Genomic DNA, 18,593 nt, shown 5'->3' on the forward strand with positions numbered 1-18,593 from the left:
AGGGGATTTTATACAAATCCTACATTACCTATGATATGGTATCAGAAGTACAAAATTTGGGTAGGGATGTTCCAAAACAGCTATAATGAAAAAAAGTAACCAAGAGAGGTGGTTGCTTTGTTTGAGAGGTAATGAGACTGGTAAAGGGAGGGGAAAAGGAGATGGGAAAAGAAGGAAGAAAGGGGATCTAAAGAGTAGCTGGTTACCAGGATCAGGGATATTTAGGGTCCATGCTAGAGAGCCTTGCACCTGACTGCATTAGAAGAGCAATAAACCTTCTCTTTCCACTATTGTCTGATCTGCTTCCATGGCCAGGAGGGACCTGATGTCCTCCCTTGTACTGGGTGGAAAAGGCTGGAAGCTGCCCTTGACACCCAGCAGGAATGCCAGGATTACAGCCCCTGCAATCCACACCATTGATCCAGCCATCCACATCAAAATTGCACTGGTAAATTAATTGAGCAATCAAAACAGGAAGTCAAATGCCAGACTAATGCTCTTAAACCTTTTAAAACAAGACCATAATCACTGATACCACTTATTTCTAATCATACCACTGAAAGATGAAATAAATTCTAAGAAGTCCTCATGAGAGCTTTACACTGATTTTGTACAATCTGTTTTCAGATTTGTTCCAAACAAAAACTATTACAAGGCAGACACAGGAAACTCAAAAGCATTTTGCTATTTCAGGTGCACATTTTCTAGCAAAGAAAGTTTCATGCACCACTGCTCTCTGCATGCTCAGGAACAATGTGGTTTTATCATTCATAACAAACACAGAAACCAGGAGCACAAAGCTGATTTTTGCAGAAGAGCTCTATTGCTTCATTGAGGGATTTTCCCTTAGGAAAGGTACATCTGGTATATAATCTCAGTCTCATGATTCTAATCTGTGTGCACCTCTTTTTTTACAGTAAAATTAAACGTAGTCAATGATTTTGGTATCTTTGAACAAAAACAAGATACACCCTTTTACAGAAGATGTAAGAAAACAACTTTGGCATCAGTTTAAAAAAAATCAAGTGTATTTTTAAGTTACAAGCTACTGCTATTGTTGTTTGCTTTTCATTTTGTCAGTGTATTTCACAAGAAAACTAAATCCACTGTAAGGCTGTCAGGATAAATAATTAACACTTCTCTGAAATCTGAAATTAACACTACTCTGAACTCAGTGGAGATGCTGCTTTTGCCAAGACAGTTGCCTGCACAGTTTTTTTAAAAAAAGATATAAACACTAGAAAAGTGGGGAGAATTTGTGCACCTGTCTGCTCATTGCACTTGCCACTGTTTTCCCTTATTCAGTGTTCTGCTGTAGGAGAAAAAATGAGTTTAATTTTTTTTTTTTTTTTTAATAAAAGAAAATATATAACATGGAACCACTATCCAGAAGGAACAATAAGCCAAGAGGTCCTTGCATTTCCCTCCACTAAATGGACCAGCTGTTAAATTGCTCTGTGTCCTTTCCACAGGGCTCCATCCTCAGCCACATCAGTAAAGGGTTTGTGACTTCAAAGCAGGAGGACACTGAGAAAAAGGACTCTGAGTCTTCAAGTAAATTAAATCCTATGTCAAGAGCTGACTAAAAATCTAGGAACTGTGTGAGGAATTATCTGATAATGACAAAAAAACCCAATTAATGAACAACAATTTTCAAAAACTTCCCTTGCCTTCCCCACTAGAGCAGTGCAATTAAAATAAACTTATTGAGACACGAGGATACAAAAGGCAAGTTATGTTTCCTAAAGCAAGGGCACAGTGAAGAACAATTAGGTACTGAATTAAAATGTCATTATTTTCAAGGCAACATTTTATTTAATTGGGCCCTCAGCTTCCTGAACCAAGAATTATATCCCACTGCTCACTGTTCCAAGGTAACACTGCTAGCAGAACTCATTTTGTCCAAGTACCATTTCTGCTGGATGAATAAACTTCCTCTGTTGATTAAGAATCATTTCAGAGCACACTGAGCTTATCTGAGGCTGCGAAGATAAATGGCAATATTGATGCTGACACAACTGATCTCAGAGTCCTGAGACTCAACACAGGAAAGGCTTTAAGGATATGGATCACTTGGAGTGACTGAGAAAGTCGTTTAAGCTGATGGGAAACAAGCCCATCTGTAAACTGATTTTTATTCTCTGAAACTTTTTTTTCTTTTAAATGAAATCTGTCATAAGATCTGATAAAAAGACTGGATACTTTACCATGTGGGAGTTTGGCTCATCAGTTTCAGGGTCTAAAAGCTGCTGACCAACAATCGTATTTAAGGAATGGAAACTAAGCTGTTGTACTTGCAGGTTACAAAACAAGGTTATTTATGTAACACACAAAAAAACCACAGTGACGAAAACTGGGTTCTTGCTATGAGTAAATCACACACATCTCTTGTACATCCTGGTGAAGCATCCAGCTCTTGGAGATAACAGTTACAGGTGAGATGAAAAATAAGTGCAGCAATAACAGCCCTGTCAAGGTATGGATGAAATAAACCCAGCACCCACACACCGCAGCATCCTCATCTCTGTAGCAACATCCTTTCACAATGCAGGTGAAGCTGAAGCAGGAATGGAACTTACCATCAGCAGCAGCCTCCTGAAAAGGTCTGTGCCCGCTGTCTCTGTGAGCAGGTGAACGCTGGTGACATCCGCCCCGCCGCGCTCGGCTCCCAGAGAAATCCGGCTGGGATCGCCCCCGAAGCTGGCGATGTTCTGCTGCACCCACCTCAACGCTGCCAGCTGGTCCCAAAGGCCAGCATTCCCACTCACCTCAGCAGAACCTGGAGTAGGAAACAAAATACAGCAGAAAACTAGAAGCATTGAAGTTTGGAGTAAATGTTACATTTTTTACAGCTCTTTTAGGTGAAACTTGACAAAACTGATGCCAGAGTTTAAAAGTCTGGTCTCCTCCAAGGTAATCGCTTTACACAGTGACTCTATTTCAGTTTTTACCACTCCACAGGGCAGCCCTGGGGGTGCTGTTTTGTCCCAGAGGTAGAAAAATAACACTTGAACTTCTAAGCTTCATTAGGACACATCATGGCAGGAGACAAATCCAGGCTCAAGTATCCATAGATTTAGCCATAAGATTCTTTTTCTACATAAGTAGCTCGATCTTAAAATGAGTTTAAAATAAACAAAAATATCTGTGTGTTGGCCAGGTTCTCAAGTTGGAAGGGATCTATAAGAATTAGTTTCCCTGGAGACACCTGATTTTATGTTTCCTTCCTACACACCTCTTACACTTGCCCTGCCTGACCAATCATCATAAACCTCACCATTATGAATTAATTATTAAAAATAATTATTGAATAATGATTATAAATCATATCATTATGAAATTGCTATGAATCCTATTGAAATCCTTTACACTCTTCCAGATATTATTTTAAAATTTATATTTCTGTCTATAGTTTTGAGATTGTCCTATGTTTATCCAATAGAAATCTTATAAATATATATAAACATAAAAAACAAACAAATAATTAATTATTAATGCCTAAGTATGACCACCTCCTTTTCAAGACCAAAAAGTGGTAACCTGATACTTTGATTAATAAGAAATTAATGCTGAAAGCATCTAGTTATGCAACCATGTAGGTAAGCTTGATTTTATGTCAACAAAAGCAGAAATAAGTAATTCCTCCATGGTTTATAAAAAAAGGAATAGAAAATGATTATTCAGTCTACTTCTTTTTAATCCACAATGAGCCATTCATTTCCAAAGTTCTAAAATTCTTCTCATTTAAAACTTGGAAAAAAACACAAACCCACAGGATAAAACAGAAAAGCCGTGAATAGAAAAACAACTGAAACTGTTTCTTCCATTGCCAAGACCAAACAGCACAAGTTTAAAATAAGGGCAGGTTCAGAAACTAGTGAATTAAAATTAACAGGGAGCAGAATAAAAAGATGTCACTTTGTGGACAGGTCTTGGGCAAAGAGCAGTTGAAGTGTACATCCTTTACACTGTGAATTTCTGAGGTATCAAACACACCAGATTAAACAGTAGAATAAATATAGAGGAGAACAGATTAATGATAACCTTGCAGGGCTTAGGGATGCCCATGCTACAACAGCCATTGTTAGGAACAGCCTTTCATCAGGGCAGTCAAAAACTGAATAGCCCAAAACACTATGACCTATAGCCACTGTTTCAGATGACCAGTCCAAGGCACACCAGTGAAGCAATGGAGGAAATCTTTTCCCTGCTTAATTTTTTGAATTTGTGATTTGTTTTTTTGGGTTTTTTTCAGTTTGCACACCATGACCAGTTCCCAGAGTTCTCAATCCAGCAATAAACCCACTCTTTAAAAAGGAAATCTCATTTTAAGGATTTGCTCCATCCCCATTGAGACCATTCCAAAGGAAGTGAAATAATAGAATCACTCTGGTTGGAAGAGACCCTTAAAATCATTGAGCCCAACTGTTACCACTGTACTGCCAAGTTCACCACTAAACCATGCCCCCAGGTGCCCCATCTACGTGTTTTTAAATATTTCAGGGATGGTGACTCCACCACTGCCCTGGGCAGCCTTTTCCAATGCTTTACAATCCCTTTGGTGAATAATTTTTTATGTGCAGATCCATGCAAATGTTTTAGCCACACGGTCTGCCTTGCTTTCACTATACTAAACAGAAAGACCTAAGAGGGAAATATAACCAGTTCCTTTTTCCCTGGCAAAAACCACAGCTGGGTTGTGAAATGTACCACACTGAGAACAGATGCATGCATGGACATTCATAAGAGTTAGACTGAAAGAAACATGTCTGCCAGGAATCTTTTCCACTGCCTTTTTGTAGGAAAAGATCACATTCCTGAGGACCACAGGAAGCTGAAAAGACACCAGAGTCCTTGTGTGCTTCCTTCTGTAATTACTAAATAGAAGAAGAACAATAGTGCTGAATTAAAGCACAAAAATCATTTTGGTTTATATGATTTCATGGAATCTTAAAGGAATAAAACCTATAAACATGACTGTGTTCTCCATACTCTTGCCATCCATATGACTGGCAATTCACCTCAATTTTTCTGGACACAAAGCAAGAAATTAAGACAATAGTAAGAATGTGCATCACTTTTTGCAACATTAATGGGTGATAGCAAATTTAATTTAACATCTTTTTTGTTTACGAGAAAAGAGAACTCTTTCACTTTTTGCAAAAGCCACTGAGGAACCAGAATAACTGTAGAACTAACAAAAGCTCCATGCAAACAAAAAGAACTCTTCTGTTTTCATTACCCTTCAATTCCCTAAAAATCCATTTAACTCCTTCCTTTCTAGATTTATGAATTATAACAAGTCAACTTGAGAGGATTCAGCACTTTTCTCAGTTGGATAATCAAACTAATATTACTCACAAGTTCATCACTTTTATTTCTAATTGTAGGGGCTTCTAACAGTCCTGCTATGAAGCCCTAAGGGTGAACTCCTGCTCCCTTTGAAACCAATGGCAAAAGTTCCAAAGGACCAGGTGCAGGAGACTGGAATGTTAATGGTTAATGATGTAAATTTGTTGTCTCAGCACCAAGCCTGACAGACCCAAGGTGTGTTTGAACAACAATCCCAGGCATATGGTGGGATTCTTGGGGTGTCCTGTGCAGGGCCAAGAGCTGGACTTCAATGATTCTTGTGAATCCTTTTCAACTTAAAAGATTTTGTGAGTCTAGAACTGTATGATTTTCCCAGCTACACACCAAGGACTTCCCAAAGAGGAAGAGGCCAGGAAAGACTGAACTTTTCCCTGACCACAGCTCCACAGTACAGAGGAATAGGAGAAAGGCCCCAGAAAGTCCCTGTGTGTAATGAACCACGTCTGTGTGAAGGATTGCAGGAACACCAACCATGCACACCAAGCCCATGTATTGACATTTTGGGACATACAGGGAGAACCCTGTGAAACAGAGACCAAATAATTTTCTTGATCCCTAAGTTATGCATCATCATATAAATACTGCTGCATCATATTCAGCCCAACCAGCATTTTCCACTCAGGAAGAAACCTAGGTGATTTTCACAGGGCTGAAGGAGGGTGGTGGGTAGTGTGTGGGCAGTGCTGTGTACTGGAAGCTTCCACAGAACATATCCACGCTGTATTTGGCTCTAGATGAAATGATGGTATCACTTTCATAAACATTGGGTTTGCACTGATGAAAATAGTGATTTTTTTCTCCAGATACACCCATAATCAAATTCTTATCTAAATAAGTAAGGAGTTTGTAGTGCCAGCTCTCTATTTACAGAATGAAAGAGACTTTGCTGGGAGTGAGTTTTGAACAAAACAGTAAAGAGAGAAGAGAAAAAAAATAACCAAACACTGCAGCTATAACCTCAAACTAGGCAGAATCCACCCAACATCATTAGCAGGGAACACTCAAAAGGATCATGAGGCAAAGTGCATAGGTCAGATATTTCCAAACATGGCAAATATGACATCCTAAAAGTTATAAATGTATTAAAATTCCCACTAAAGAGACCAAAGATTGCCACCAGACTGAAAGAGACAGAGCTCCACTTGCAGCTGCTGCATTTTCTCTCAATGGCTCTCTACCTTAAGTTCCCCTGCCCCAGGCAGAAGTGAAAGATGGTAGAATGAAAAATGTTCCCTTCTTGCTTAAAAAGGCAAGGCTAAAAAAAGGCATAATGAAAAAAACAATCCCCAAGACCAGATGGCACTACCCCAAAGGTTTAGGGAGATTGAATGTGTGTTTTCGTACTTCTTTATACAAGACAAAATCCTGTTTGTAATGGGAATTTGTATAATATTTAATGGCAATAGGTATTGAAAAATCCTTTACACTGGAACATGGGGAAGGGTTGCATCACAGAACATGCAAATATTCAGTCACATCCAGGCCAGTACAGACTCAGATTAAATGTGGCAAGTCCTTCAGAAAAATCAGGCTGAATTGTTAAGGAACCAACCAACTACCTTTGTTCCATACTTTCCATCCTCTCACATCCTTCTTATCATGAACCTGACTTATCTGCCTCTGCCTCTTCCCCACTCTGACACGGGCACAAGAAAGCATCAGCAAAATACCATGGATGGAACAGGTTGGAATTTGGAATCATTGAAAACTCTACCCACAATGGTCAGCCACTGGAATTAGCAGGAATTTTGATACTGACCTATCTTCACAGGTGTCTGCAAATTCAATATCCAGAATCTCATCTGCAAACACAAGTCTAGCCAGTGCTTTGATATAGATATTGGGTTTGGTTATAGATTTTTGGGACAAGATGTCCCTGTTCCCCCAACCTCTCCCCTTTGTCTTCAGATCAAGGCTCCACAACTTCTTGGCCATTTTTTTTCCACAATAATTAAAAAAAAATTCTGTGAAAGATATAGGTTACTTGAATTGAAATAATACCTTGAAAAAATAAAAATTAGAAACAGAAGAGCCACATAATTGTGTTTACTCTGGAAATCCATGACTTACCAGTGCTCAGGAAGCCAAAGACACCGACGCGGTAGTTTGCCGTCACGACGATGACGTTACCAACGGCAGCCAGGTATGATCCATCCAGGGTTGTCTTTCCCTCCTCAGCACTGTAACTCCCTCCATTGTGGAAGAACACCAACACTGACATGTTTTTGACCTGCCATGACAATGACCAGATTCATATTCCTGTTGCCAACTGCTTTGGTAGTTCACTGGTGAGAACACACACAGCTTCCTCATGAACATTATCTAAGCGTTATTTATAGCTCTTTAAGAGTGACCATAAAGAAAGAATATCTGCCTATTTGTCTGGAATTTAAAAGGTGTCCACAATTGTCCACAAAATGTCTGCAATGACCCATATATCATAAAGAGGGCACTATCTCCAGTATAAAGTAGATCTAACAGCACCACCAGCCAAAATCTCCTCTAGGCCAGCTCCTGTTGCCTTGGCCACTGAGCATGTGGTGTGCTTGTCTTGGCTAGAGCACATCTGCTCTACACAAACATGCAGGAAACGTTCAAGCAAGTGGGAAACAGCAGAAGGAAAAGGCCTGTTGGCTTGCTCCATCTTGAGTAAGACTAACTCATAGCTGTGCACAGCTGCTTGCTGCTCTCGTCTTCAGCCCTCAAACACTGCCTGGTCTCAAAAATGTCCCCTGATTTTGATAACACTCCATGCTCCTTCAGTCCCCATGGAAATTTTCCCCTACCAGATACACAGAGGGATCCAGCAGAGAGGACTTTGTCTCTGAAGAGGAGAGACACATCTCACAAAGTACCAATGGACTCTGCCCCAAAAGAGCCCAGCAGGATTCCTGGGATGGCAAGGAGTCCCAATCTGCACCCAGTTAACACTCCTGGCAGAGACACCCGATTTTGCCCAGAAACAGAAGGTTTTTCCCCAAGCAGCACCAGGTATGGACTCTGCACACACAGCAGGGCTGCAGCCAGACTGCTGCTGCATGAACAGGAAAAAGGCAGAACAGCCCCAGGACAGCCCCAGCAGGTTACAGACACTCAAAAGAAACATCCTTCAGTGAACATAAGGGGGTGGGGGGGTTGGTTTGGTTTTTTCCTTTCCTGTAGCAGCATCAAAGTACATCTGGGGTTGGTTTTCCCTGCACCTAGAGGGCAATGGGCTCTGTTGCTGTTATTTTCTGGATAGAGCTTAGCTAAACACAGCAGTCCCATCTGTTCTGGCAAAGAATGTCTCCAGCAAAAACACAAATGGTTGTAGGGGAGAAGGAACAGAGCAGTGATGGCTGCAGCATCCTGCAAAATTAGGGGTTAGCAGGCAAACTACCCTCAACTGCCCTTAATTTGCACACAATTGTGTGCACTCCTCACTTATCTCTTTGATAAATCAGTTCAGGGGCTTTTTGTGAACATAACAATGTTGCCAAGAAAACCCAAGACCTTACAAGCACTGAGACAGTTGTTTTTTTCTCATGAACTTCTCTTGAATTGAAACTGCCTAACTCTCAGTGCCTTGTCCCTGGTTCCCATTTCTGCACAGAGAGAGATGGGGGTGAACAAAAAAAATGAAATCATCTGTTTTCACATGGAAATTCATTCTGAAATACAACCACATTGAGTTGTGTACACTAAAATGGTATTAACAATTATATTGATCCTGCTCCATCCCCTCAGCATGGTTAAGCCTGAGGCTCATACTAAGATTTTCCCACATAGCCACAGTCTCCACAGCACCATGACCTCCAGCTGCCCTGTAAATTGCATGTTACATTATTCTGAGGGACTTTACACAATAAAAAACTCAAGAAGGGCAAAGATGGGCAGTAAAATTTGGAAATGGCAAACAAAAGCCATTTACAACAGCTACAGATATGGAGTAATTTGGGGAAGATTTAGCACTGGGACTGTGCACCAAGCCAAGTGGATGTAGCATTCCCATCTCTTTTTCTGCACCAAGCAATGGGAAGCCCAGCAGCTCCATCATGAGCTCATGACTGAGGGGTTTTGGTCCCATGTGCAAACCCTAATGGGGTAATGAAGTTCAGCAGCCACAGGGACACTGCAAGTCAGCTGGAATTCTGAGATGTTTCGTAATATTCACAAGCATCTTCTCAATCATAGAAAGACAGAATGGTTAACCTTGGAAGGGAATATTGTTGGGGCCATCTGGTCCAACCTCCCTGCTCATCCTTCTGTAAAACACTTGATGAGCTGTTTGACAGGGATAGATCTAAATTCGACCAAGACAGGCAACCTTCAGTGCTTTTACTACTGCACAATATTGCTCTGTAAAGAATTGAGTGCAGTGAGGATGATGCTCTAAGGATGGAAATGTGCATGAAACTGAGTAAGAAGAGATAAATATTCCTGTTTAATGGAAATTTTTAAGTCTCGTTCTTACAATTAAACCCTTTCTAAATAAAAGCCAAGCACAGCTTTGCTGAGCTAGTGTGACAGGTAGTGATGATTATAGGTGGAAAAAAGTCAGAAGTGCCAGTTTAACTGTGGTACATGTAGCTATGGAAGAAAAATGATGTCATTTACCTTCTTCACTGCTTGACACTTTGAGAGTCTTTTGGTGACAGACAGCAGTCCCTGCACTGTGTTCTTTTTGAGGTTCAAAATGCTCCTGAATAACCTCTGCATTTGCTGCTCTCTGGGAGATTTTATATTCCATGTTTGCTAGCTAATTTAACTCTCCACAGGCTGAAAATATATAACTGTATTTCTGCATGTGACAAAAAAATAGAACTTGCCGCAGAAAGAGACAGGAAAATGCAATGCCTTCTGTTGCCAGCTACTTCTGCAAAACCAGGAATTTTAGTTCTCTCCTGGACTAGACTTATGCATGAGAAACTGATTTTCTTGATTGTGCCTACTTCTACCTTACACCTTTACAAAAGAGAGGAGAGATTCAGTTCACGGAACCGACAAGGAGAAGAAACAAGACTATTTATTCTGGTGGAAAATACAATGCTTTCAAATAAACTACCTTGAATGCAGCTCTTTTAAGCATAGATGGCAAACTGCCTGAGACAGTGACCTGATGTTTTCAATAAGTGGCAACTGCACTCAAGGCAAAAGGACAGCCTCATGCTGCAGGGAGAAGACAGACTGCTGGTCTCTGATGATTAAAATGGGCCTGCAAGGGACTATGTGTGCTGCTGTCAGATTGCTAAACCAGCTCTTTCCAGACATGCAGTATGACAGACTCATAAATTTCTGTTACAACTACCATCACCTTCTGGAAATTGCCAGTACTGAGGAAAGAAAAAGTTCCTGTCTCTGAGCCCACTCTTCAATGGGAGTCACATCTTACTCAGCATCTTCATCCCCAGCCCCACAAGGGCTGGCCAAACATTTTAGCTTGGCTTTAACTTGCAGCTTTCTGTTATATCTGTTTAGAATGAGAAAATCAAGAACTTTCAAATGACAATTCCTCAGATTGTACCTGTGGCCCAGTCATTTTTGAAACATCTATTTTTAAGCTCTGTGAGCTGGCCACAAATGTAGGATTGCTTGCTACCCTCTTTTCCTAACAGACCTCCCACAGATGTCAACAGGGGAAGAGAGAAGATGAGGGGGGAAAAAAAGCATCAGCAGCTCCCTGTCTGGTGGCAAGTGTTGATGTATTGTATTGCATTATTGGACAGATGGTCTGCTTGCAGGAACACTGCCATCTCTGTCCTTAATTTATCCTCCTTTGCTGCCACCTTCTTGTGTTGTTTCCCTCTCTGTCTCTCTTATTTCTAGCTTTTTAGTATGCTGTCCTCCTAGTCACCTCACACTGCTCACACAAAGCCTGTAGGGAATACTCTTGTACCAGTAAAGACACCAGAGTGCCTAATTCAACTTTGCAGGCTTTGTGAACAGCACAGGAAAAACAGCCATTCATGCCAATTAAAAGCACTTTGGAAAGAGACAACCCTCAGCTACAAAAAAAAAATTCGATTTTAATTACATCTCTTACTTACAGTGGTGTCAGGAACAAAGATGTGCAGATACAGACAGTCTTCACTGACAGACTGTGACGGGGCCTCTCCATCTCCTGGCTGCCAACATGCTGCCCTAGAGACACAGATTGAGAAAGCTACAATAAAAAAGGCTTATACTCGTCTTCCACTGCTACTACTTCCTTATACTTTGATGCATTAGGTTAATAAATTTTTTAAATCTGTAAATCTTGATCATGTTTAAAGCCATGCCCACCTATAAGTTAGCAGCAGCTATATTTGTACACATACAGATAATGCATTGCATTTGTGTGCCCAGAGCCCCTCTTCAGACACCCTGCCTCATTTTAAAAAGCTTAAAACTTGAAAATATGCCTCAAAAAATCCACACTTTACATAAACTACACAAAATTAGCACCAGCTGTAAAGAGAGCAGGACTGGGACTCACAGGCACAGTCTTCCCTGCACACCTACAAAATCACTCTTTTGCTGAAATGCTGGTTATTCATTTAAATTTCTAATAATTTGTGGGCTACATACATTTTTATTTATTTCCTAGGGGTCTGTGGGCTACATGTAATTGTGTTTAATTTAATTTCTAATGGTCTGTGGGAAAATTTAGTAACTTCAAAATTTTAACGCATTTAAAACATCTCTGTGTTCTATGCATCATAGCAGACAATTAACAGCATCAATTAATAGTGTCAATTAATGTTAAAAGTACCCTTTTGATAAGAATTCAGTAGCCAACCACATAGAGAAAATTATTTTCTGGCCATCATCTGAATGAGGTTCATCTGCTCAAGGATATCAAGCTTGAAAGTGGATGATTTTTGCTGCTCAGTACCTACTTTGAAGCCAGTTCCTTCTATTTCACAGCTTTTTCCATACCACATGATGAGTTATGGAAAAAATAATTTATTATTTTTTATCACAATCTATTATTGAGAAAGCCAAAAGAGAAAATATTCCGAAAATATGGAAATAGCTCAGAGAATTTTTAAATTATCATTTTTAATGTCCTTGTAAAATTTTGTATTATAGGTGTGAAGAAATTACTAGAAAACTACAAGGAAAAGTACCAGACTTAATGGAATTCTACAATTTATTTTTTTTTATCTTAAGGGGGAGGCTCCTAGGATGGTGATGTCACTCAACAACTTTCACACTGACATAGTGAAGTACACCATCTCCAAAACAAAAAACTGCTAAAACCACTTTTGGCAGAAAAAATGCAAAATCCCAGGTAGGAAACCTGCCAGGAAAACAGATATTACACTATTAATCATACAGCTTTCCGCAGGGCAGCAGGGATCATCACCTGTGATCACAGCTTTTTTTCTCCAGCTCCCAGGAGAAAGGCTGCCACCTGCTGAAGCAAGTCCACAGCTCTTCCAGCAGCTGGAGACTCCAGCAGCTGGCTGATGTTTTTGGTTGGGTTGGTTTGGGCTGGGTTTTTAAAGTTTTTTAAGCCTTTCATCAAGTCCAAGCTGATAAATAAATATTTCTCTTCCATCAGTAATGGCATTGTGCTAATGTGAATTTCTTGTATATTAATATTTAGCAACATCAATATAGAATATATAGAATTCTAAAAAAATCAACAGTTTCTATACATAAAGTGAGGTTTCTCCAATTCCCCAAGTACAAAAGAATTGGTTTTTTAATTTTAAATGAATAATAGAAGATAATGGCCAAATTTTTCATGGGGCTAAGCAAGCACTGTGGATTCAAAATACAGGAACAGATTGACAAAGGTACTCAAATTATTTTGCAAATCTCAGCCAGGCTGCTCACTGAAACCCCAGGTCTTCAAGGGGAGATCACAGAGGCAGGTGGGTCTAGCTAAGCCCTACAAGAGACCACACTGTGGCTCAGACACCAAGAGCTGGTGCTGTGTGTGCTGAACTAACACCACTGCACACCTGAGGAAACAGAAAGCCACATCCCACCAGGTGCCTGCAATGTGCTCCAGGCTCCACACCTCCACAGCTCAGGTGCATCCTGAAGGATGGGATCACCAAAGGCCAATTACACTTTCAGCTCCCCAAGCATTTGCCTTTTAATAGGTTTTGGCCAGGAAAGATTGATTTTTCCAGGCCCTCCACCCTGATCTCTTGGACACTACTAGGGAGAGAATTTCTATAAGAGGCCCACAGCTTCTGATTAGATCAGTGTTTAAGTGCCCCTCTTGGATTAAATGTGTACAAATTTATGGCTCAGCAGGAGCAAAAGGTATTTGTATCAATATAATAAATACCTGCACAAATACTATTCAGAATGAAAATAGACTGACAGCAGACTTTTAGTGGGGAATTATGCAGAGATTCAAGGCAATGGAGTGTACAGGAATTTTCCTTTTCTCTTGAGGTGCTAGCATTCTTTAACACACAGAGGAAGAAATTATTCTCTTTGCTAATCAAAGCATCAGACTTGTACCTAGCTGAACCCTGTAGGTTGCTTTGAGAGAAAGGACAGGAATATTGCTGTCATTTTCACACCCCTGTCTGGACAAGAGCTCCTGCAGGTGGTCACGGGGGATTCTTACCGAGCCACCGTGGCATTCCAGGTTTCCTCCCAAGCAGTCGGCTCCGGGGGGCTGAAGCGCCTCTCCCCAAGGGGAGGGGCAGCGTAAGGGACCCCCAGGAACTGGCTGATGTTTCTCCATTCTGAGCCAATGTGGATCACCTGGGATTTGCCCATCAGATACCCATGGGACGGGATGTACGCTCTTGGGGTTGAATCTGATTCTTCAGTGGGCAGGAGTAAATCTATCAGAGAAAAAATAATTTGCTTTTTTCAAGTTAGAACCATTTCAGAAATGAAAATTAGTCCAAATTCCCATAGTTTTAAGCTGTTAAGTGTCCACTTCTTTAAATGAAACATAGATAAATTTACTGTTACTCTTTTCCTATAAAATACTTCATTAAAACACAGCTAAGTTATACATCCTGCTATTTTTCTCCTAAAACAATGTATTTGACATGTAGAAACAAAATTCATAGTCATGGGACTAAAACTAAAACCAAACCTGCAACAAACAATAAACACACGGTGATTTTATGTCTCAGTTTGTGATTTTGTTCTACTTAGAAACTGCTTTTTCTCTCATTGAGTTTCTCTCATTTAGAAGGTTCTCATTGACTTCACAGAATTTAATTGAAAAGGAAAATTTTTTCCTTTCCCCCTTATTGTTACTTGGGTTCTAATTACCTTTAATAAAAAAAACAACCAGTATTACATAAAAAGAAAACAGTCTCTTTAAAAATCGAGGGGAATAAACGCAACAAAACTTACATTTTCAAATAAGTATGTAACCAAACAACAGAATTTTTACTTATCTATACTGTCTACACAACTTCTTTTTCTCTCTTAAATAATTTTCACTTTTTTAAACAATTATTTCATCCTGCTTAGGGAGCAGGGATATCTGTTTGTTTTCTTAGTTTTCTCTAGAGATTTTCCTTAGTACTTTCAACTGACAGTGGCTTTTCAACACTCCTAGGGTTATTCTCCAAGCTTAAAAGGAAGAGCATATCAAAGCATCTTCTGCAGATGAAAAGCTAAGAGCTGGACTTGCATTACTGTTGTTGTTTGGTTTTACTATTCTGCACTTTCAAAATATCTTTCATAAACTAGACTTCCCCTGTTATGCCTGCTTCAACACCAGAGGGTAACACTACTACTTCATGCATTTTTAAAACAGTATTTGGGGACATTTTTCCCATCCCCTTAACAGTAACTCCTCTGAAACAGCCATGGGCAAGTGTCTAGGAGACATCCACATTGATTTTTGAGGTGAGGAATTCCTCAGTCCCCCATTCACAAGAGTTGTGCACAGACCACCACAGGTGAGGTCTTTCCTCCACAGCTCTAACCCATTCTTACCTTGTCTCCTATAGATATAGGCAGCAGGTTCTTTGAGTAAAACCCAGCAGCTGTGCCCTTGCAGGCCATGTCTGCATATCTGGGTATCAGGGTAGAAAATGCACCTTATTGCTGAAGGCTGGATTTCCAGTGTAACCACTACACATGACTGGTTCTTTGAACAAGCTGTGAGGTGAGGCATGAAGAAAAAGAGCAGGTAAAAATGTTGTATTTTGCATGACAGTGTTAAACTGTTCTTAAAAGAAAGGTTTTACAACAGGTGAAGCAACAAGGATTTAATGTAATTCAGAGTAATGGGACATAAATGTCCTCAAATGCCCAGAACATTCTCCAAAATAGCCAAAGGACAGGTTATATTGTCCTTAAAATGGAATAATGCAGGAAAAAGAACTATTATCACAGGTTTTAGAAGGAGAAAGACATCATCTAGTAAAGTGCTCATAACCTCATCTGAATTCCAACTGTCCCTAGCGAGTAAATGGGAATTTTCCCTTATTTCTACCACTGTGGCACTGAGGATTTCCCAGCCATGTGAAACTAAGGGACTCTTTCTCTCTAGTCAGGCTATAGATTGAAGTAATTCTCTTTGCTGTTACTACAGCTCAATCCCTGCTTCCTCCTAGCTCTCAGTTAACCCTCCCTCACACACCACTGCCACAGGCATTATCTACCTTTAGATAATGGCAGGTGAGTTTAGAAAATGGCAGTGGCACTTTAGAGAAGCAAAACATCATTGCTTTAAGTCTTTGTTATAACATTCTCCCAGCTGCACAATGCCTGGAGAAGTAAGAGATCTCGGTGCCCAAAAAGTGTCAAAATTACCTAATTACTGTAGGGCATTTTATATCTGCTGCACCTCTCTTCAGTTAAACAACTTCAGACCCCCTCTCTCAGATTAGGAAACACTGGGGTAGTCTTTAAAAACAAGTAAAATCAGTGTATCTATATCAGAAATGGAAAAGCTGTTCTTGGATTTCAGGCTTACAAGCTTTCTGTAAAGCTGTGGATGACCATTTCTTACCAGACAGGCAAAAATCTCTGGCAGTGGAGAAGTCATTGGATATATCTCTGCTAACATGCACAACTTCAAAGTTTGAGATGGATGAATCCATGAGAACAGATGACACACTTAAGGGTTGCCATGCATCCACATACTCTGTAAAATGAACCATAAAAAGAAAATATGACTAGAAGGAGCAGTAAAAATTTCAGAGGAAACTAATATATAGTTTAAAGCATTGGGGAGTTCCTCAATGAACAAGTGTCATCTTCCTTTGCATTAACTGAGAATAAATTAAATATTCAAAGGCCTTTGATTGACTTGAAGGTCCAATCCCATGTTCAAAGGTCAGATATTAATTGGTTTACAAAGGTATTTAATAAAGAAAAAGGCAAATCCAGGACAGCTTTATCCAGGTTTGAAGGTAAATCCAACTGACTAAAATAAAAGGTTTCTGATCAGCCCTAATTACATTACAGGGCATGGGTTATATATTTGCATGTAAGTTCCTGAATAGGTACAGCCACTAACTTCTTGGAAAGTAAATGGAGGTTAATTTGATAATTTTAATTTGATTTTGTGGACATAATTATATTAATTTGTATGAACAGTTTTAATGTCATGTAACTTCTACATAATTAAGATTTCACTCAATTTCATAGTCATAGATATATACAAATATGTGCATATGTATAAATATAATCATGTGTATTACATATATGTATATTCCCATATATACATTTAACATCCATGCACTTGTGTGAGCATGCATATACACATATGTACTAACTCTGGTATTCCTCAAGAATTGTCCTTCTGTCTCAAACTACATTTTTAAGAAATCCACAGTCTTTTCTCATACACAAACAGATAAAAATATCTGAGAACTCCCAGTTTTGCACACAGAAGACAAAAAGGGTTTGGGACAGAATGAGCCTTTAATTATTTTAGTTTCTTTCAGAAGTTCAATATGTTTTAGAAGCAAAAGGCCCTGCTGTGGCCAGAGTCCTAAACAGTGGGCTGGTGCTGCCCTCTCCATGTAATTGTAGGGTGAGGACAGAACAGAGTCAGCAGTTCCTTTGCTATTCCTGGGGAGCAGCTCTTGCCCTTGAGCTCATTGACCCACACAGATGCAAAAGTCCTGACCTGTCATTTCATTAAACATTTCTTTTATTCTACTGAGAAATCAGTGACTGGCAAAGATGGCCAAAGTTTCCTTTCTGCCCCTCTCATAGAAAGACAGTTTGACAACAGCACTCAACATCAGACATCAGGCTGAGGTTGAGGGTCCATACAAGCAACTTGAAAGTCCTGGTGGTGACAAACTTGTCCAGTTGATGAAAACCCAAGACCTAAAACACATCACAGACATGGCTGGTTGCATCATTCCTTGAGCAAATAGGCAGGGAGTAGCAGTGAATAAAATCAATTTTATAGCTATGGTATAATTCACTACAACACAGAGTAACTGCCACAATTCAGGACTCTACAATGATGAAAAAAGTCTCTTTTGCAGGGTAAAACCTTCCCTAGGAAGTGTAAACCTCAAGCATGAGTTATCTCATGAAGGACAAGCTGAACAAAGCTGATGTGCTACCACCATTTCCAAGGTGGTTGCCTTAGGGCTTGGTTCCTTTGCCATCCTCTTGCTGAAGAAAACATCTGATAGAGTGATGAACAAACCCTCTGTATTCCCCAGAACTTCACAAAGATCAGGTTTTGAGCTAGAGGCAAGAAAGCAGGACTGGGCTCCACGGGTCCTTTACAACCAAAATCATTCCACTCCTCTTATAGTACTGAGCAACTTTTCTGAAAGAGGCTGCAAGTCTACAGCTAAGTAGAAATTGAGGTTAATTTGGTGTTGCACTGTTTATTGTTAACACCACAAGCTTATTTGAGTCACAGAGAGGCAAAGTCATCACCAGTGCTACATTCAGAGGGGATCTGAATTGCTCAGGAGCAGTGACCCTGCAGCTACAGCTTGACTTGTGTAACAGATTCACTGCACTGGATTTCTTTCTTCCCTTTCAGGACTGACTATTCAATTATTTTAGAGCAACAGAGTGATTTTAGTCATGTGGAAATGACTGTTTTTCATATTGTCAATGGTTTCTCCTTTTTAGAAACACCCACTATGAGCTGTTGCATGACCTATGTCAGAAAACTTCAGCCTCTACATCTAGGGTGACACTTTGTGGCACTTAGAAAGATTCTTAAAAATAGACATCAGTTTTAAGTGATGGAGGATTAACCATTGCATCCCCTCCAGAGATTTTCTGCCTGCATTACCTGATATCCCCAGGTCTTTCTTTTCCAGATTGAACCT

General features: G+C 39.9%; 1 protein-coding gene across 1 annotated transcript in view; it reads right to left on the reverse strand.

Annotated features, from left to right (window-relative positions):
* The window catches only part of TG (thyroglobulin), a 144,440-nt gene that overhangs the window by 60,941 nt on the left and 64,906 nt on the right, over nt 1–18,593 (reverse strand). The window contains exons 36-41 of the mRNA XM_086878477.1: nt 16,289–16,423; nt 15,268–15,432; nt 13,928–14,150; nt 11,400–11,493; nt 7,444–7,603; nt 2,580–2,779 (exon numbers count right to left, since the gene is read on the reverse strand). Of these exons, the coding sequence (XP_086734603.1) occupies nt 2,580–2,779; nt 7,444–7,603; nt 11,400–11,493; nt 13,928–14,150; nt 15,268–15,432; nt 16,289–16,423 (977 nt within the window). The remainder of the gene's footprint in view (nt 1–2,579; nt 2,780–7,443; nt 7,604–11,399; nt 11,494–13,927; nt 14,151–15,267; nt 15,433–16,288; nt 16,424–18,593) is intronic.

The sequence above is a fragment of the Cyanistes caeruleus genome, chromosome 1, assembly GCF_971803275.1.
Source record: "Cyanistes caeruleus chromosome 1, bCyaCae1.hap1.1, whole genome shotgun sequence".
Taxonomy (NCBI): domain Eukaryota; kingdom Metazoa; phylum Chordata; class Aves; order Passeriformes; family Paridae; genus Cyanistes; species Cyanistes caeruleus.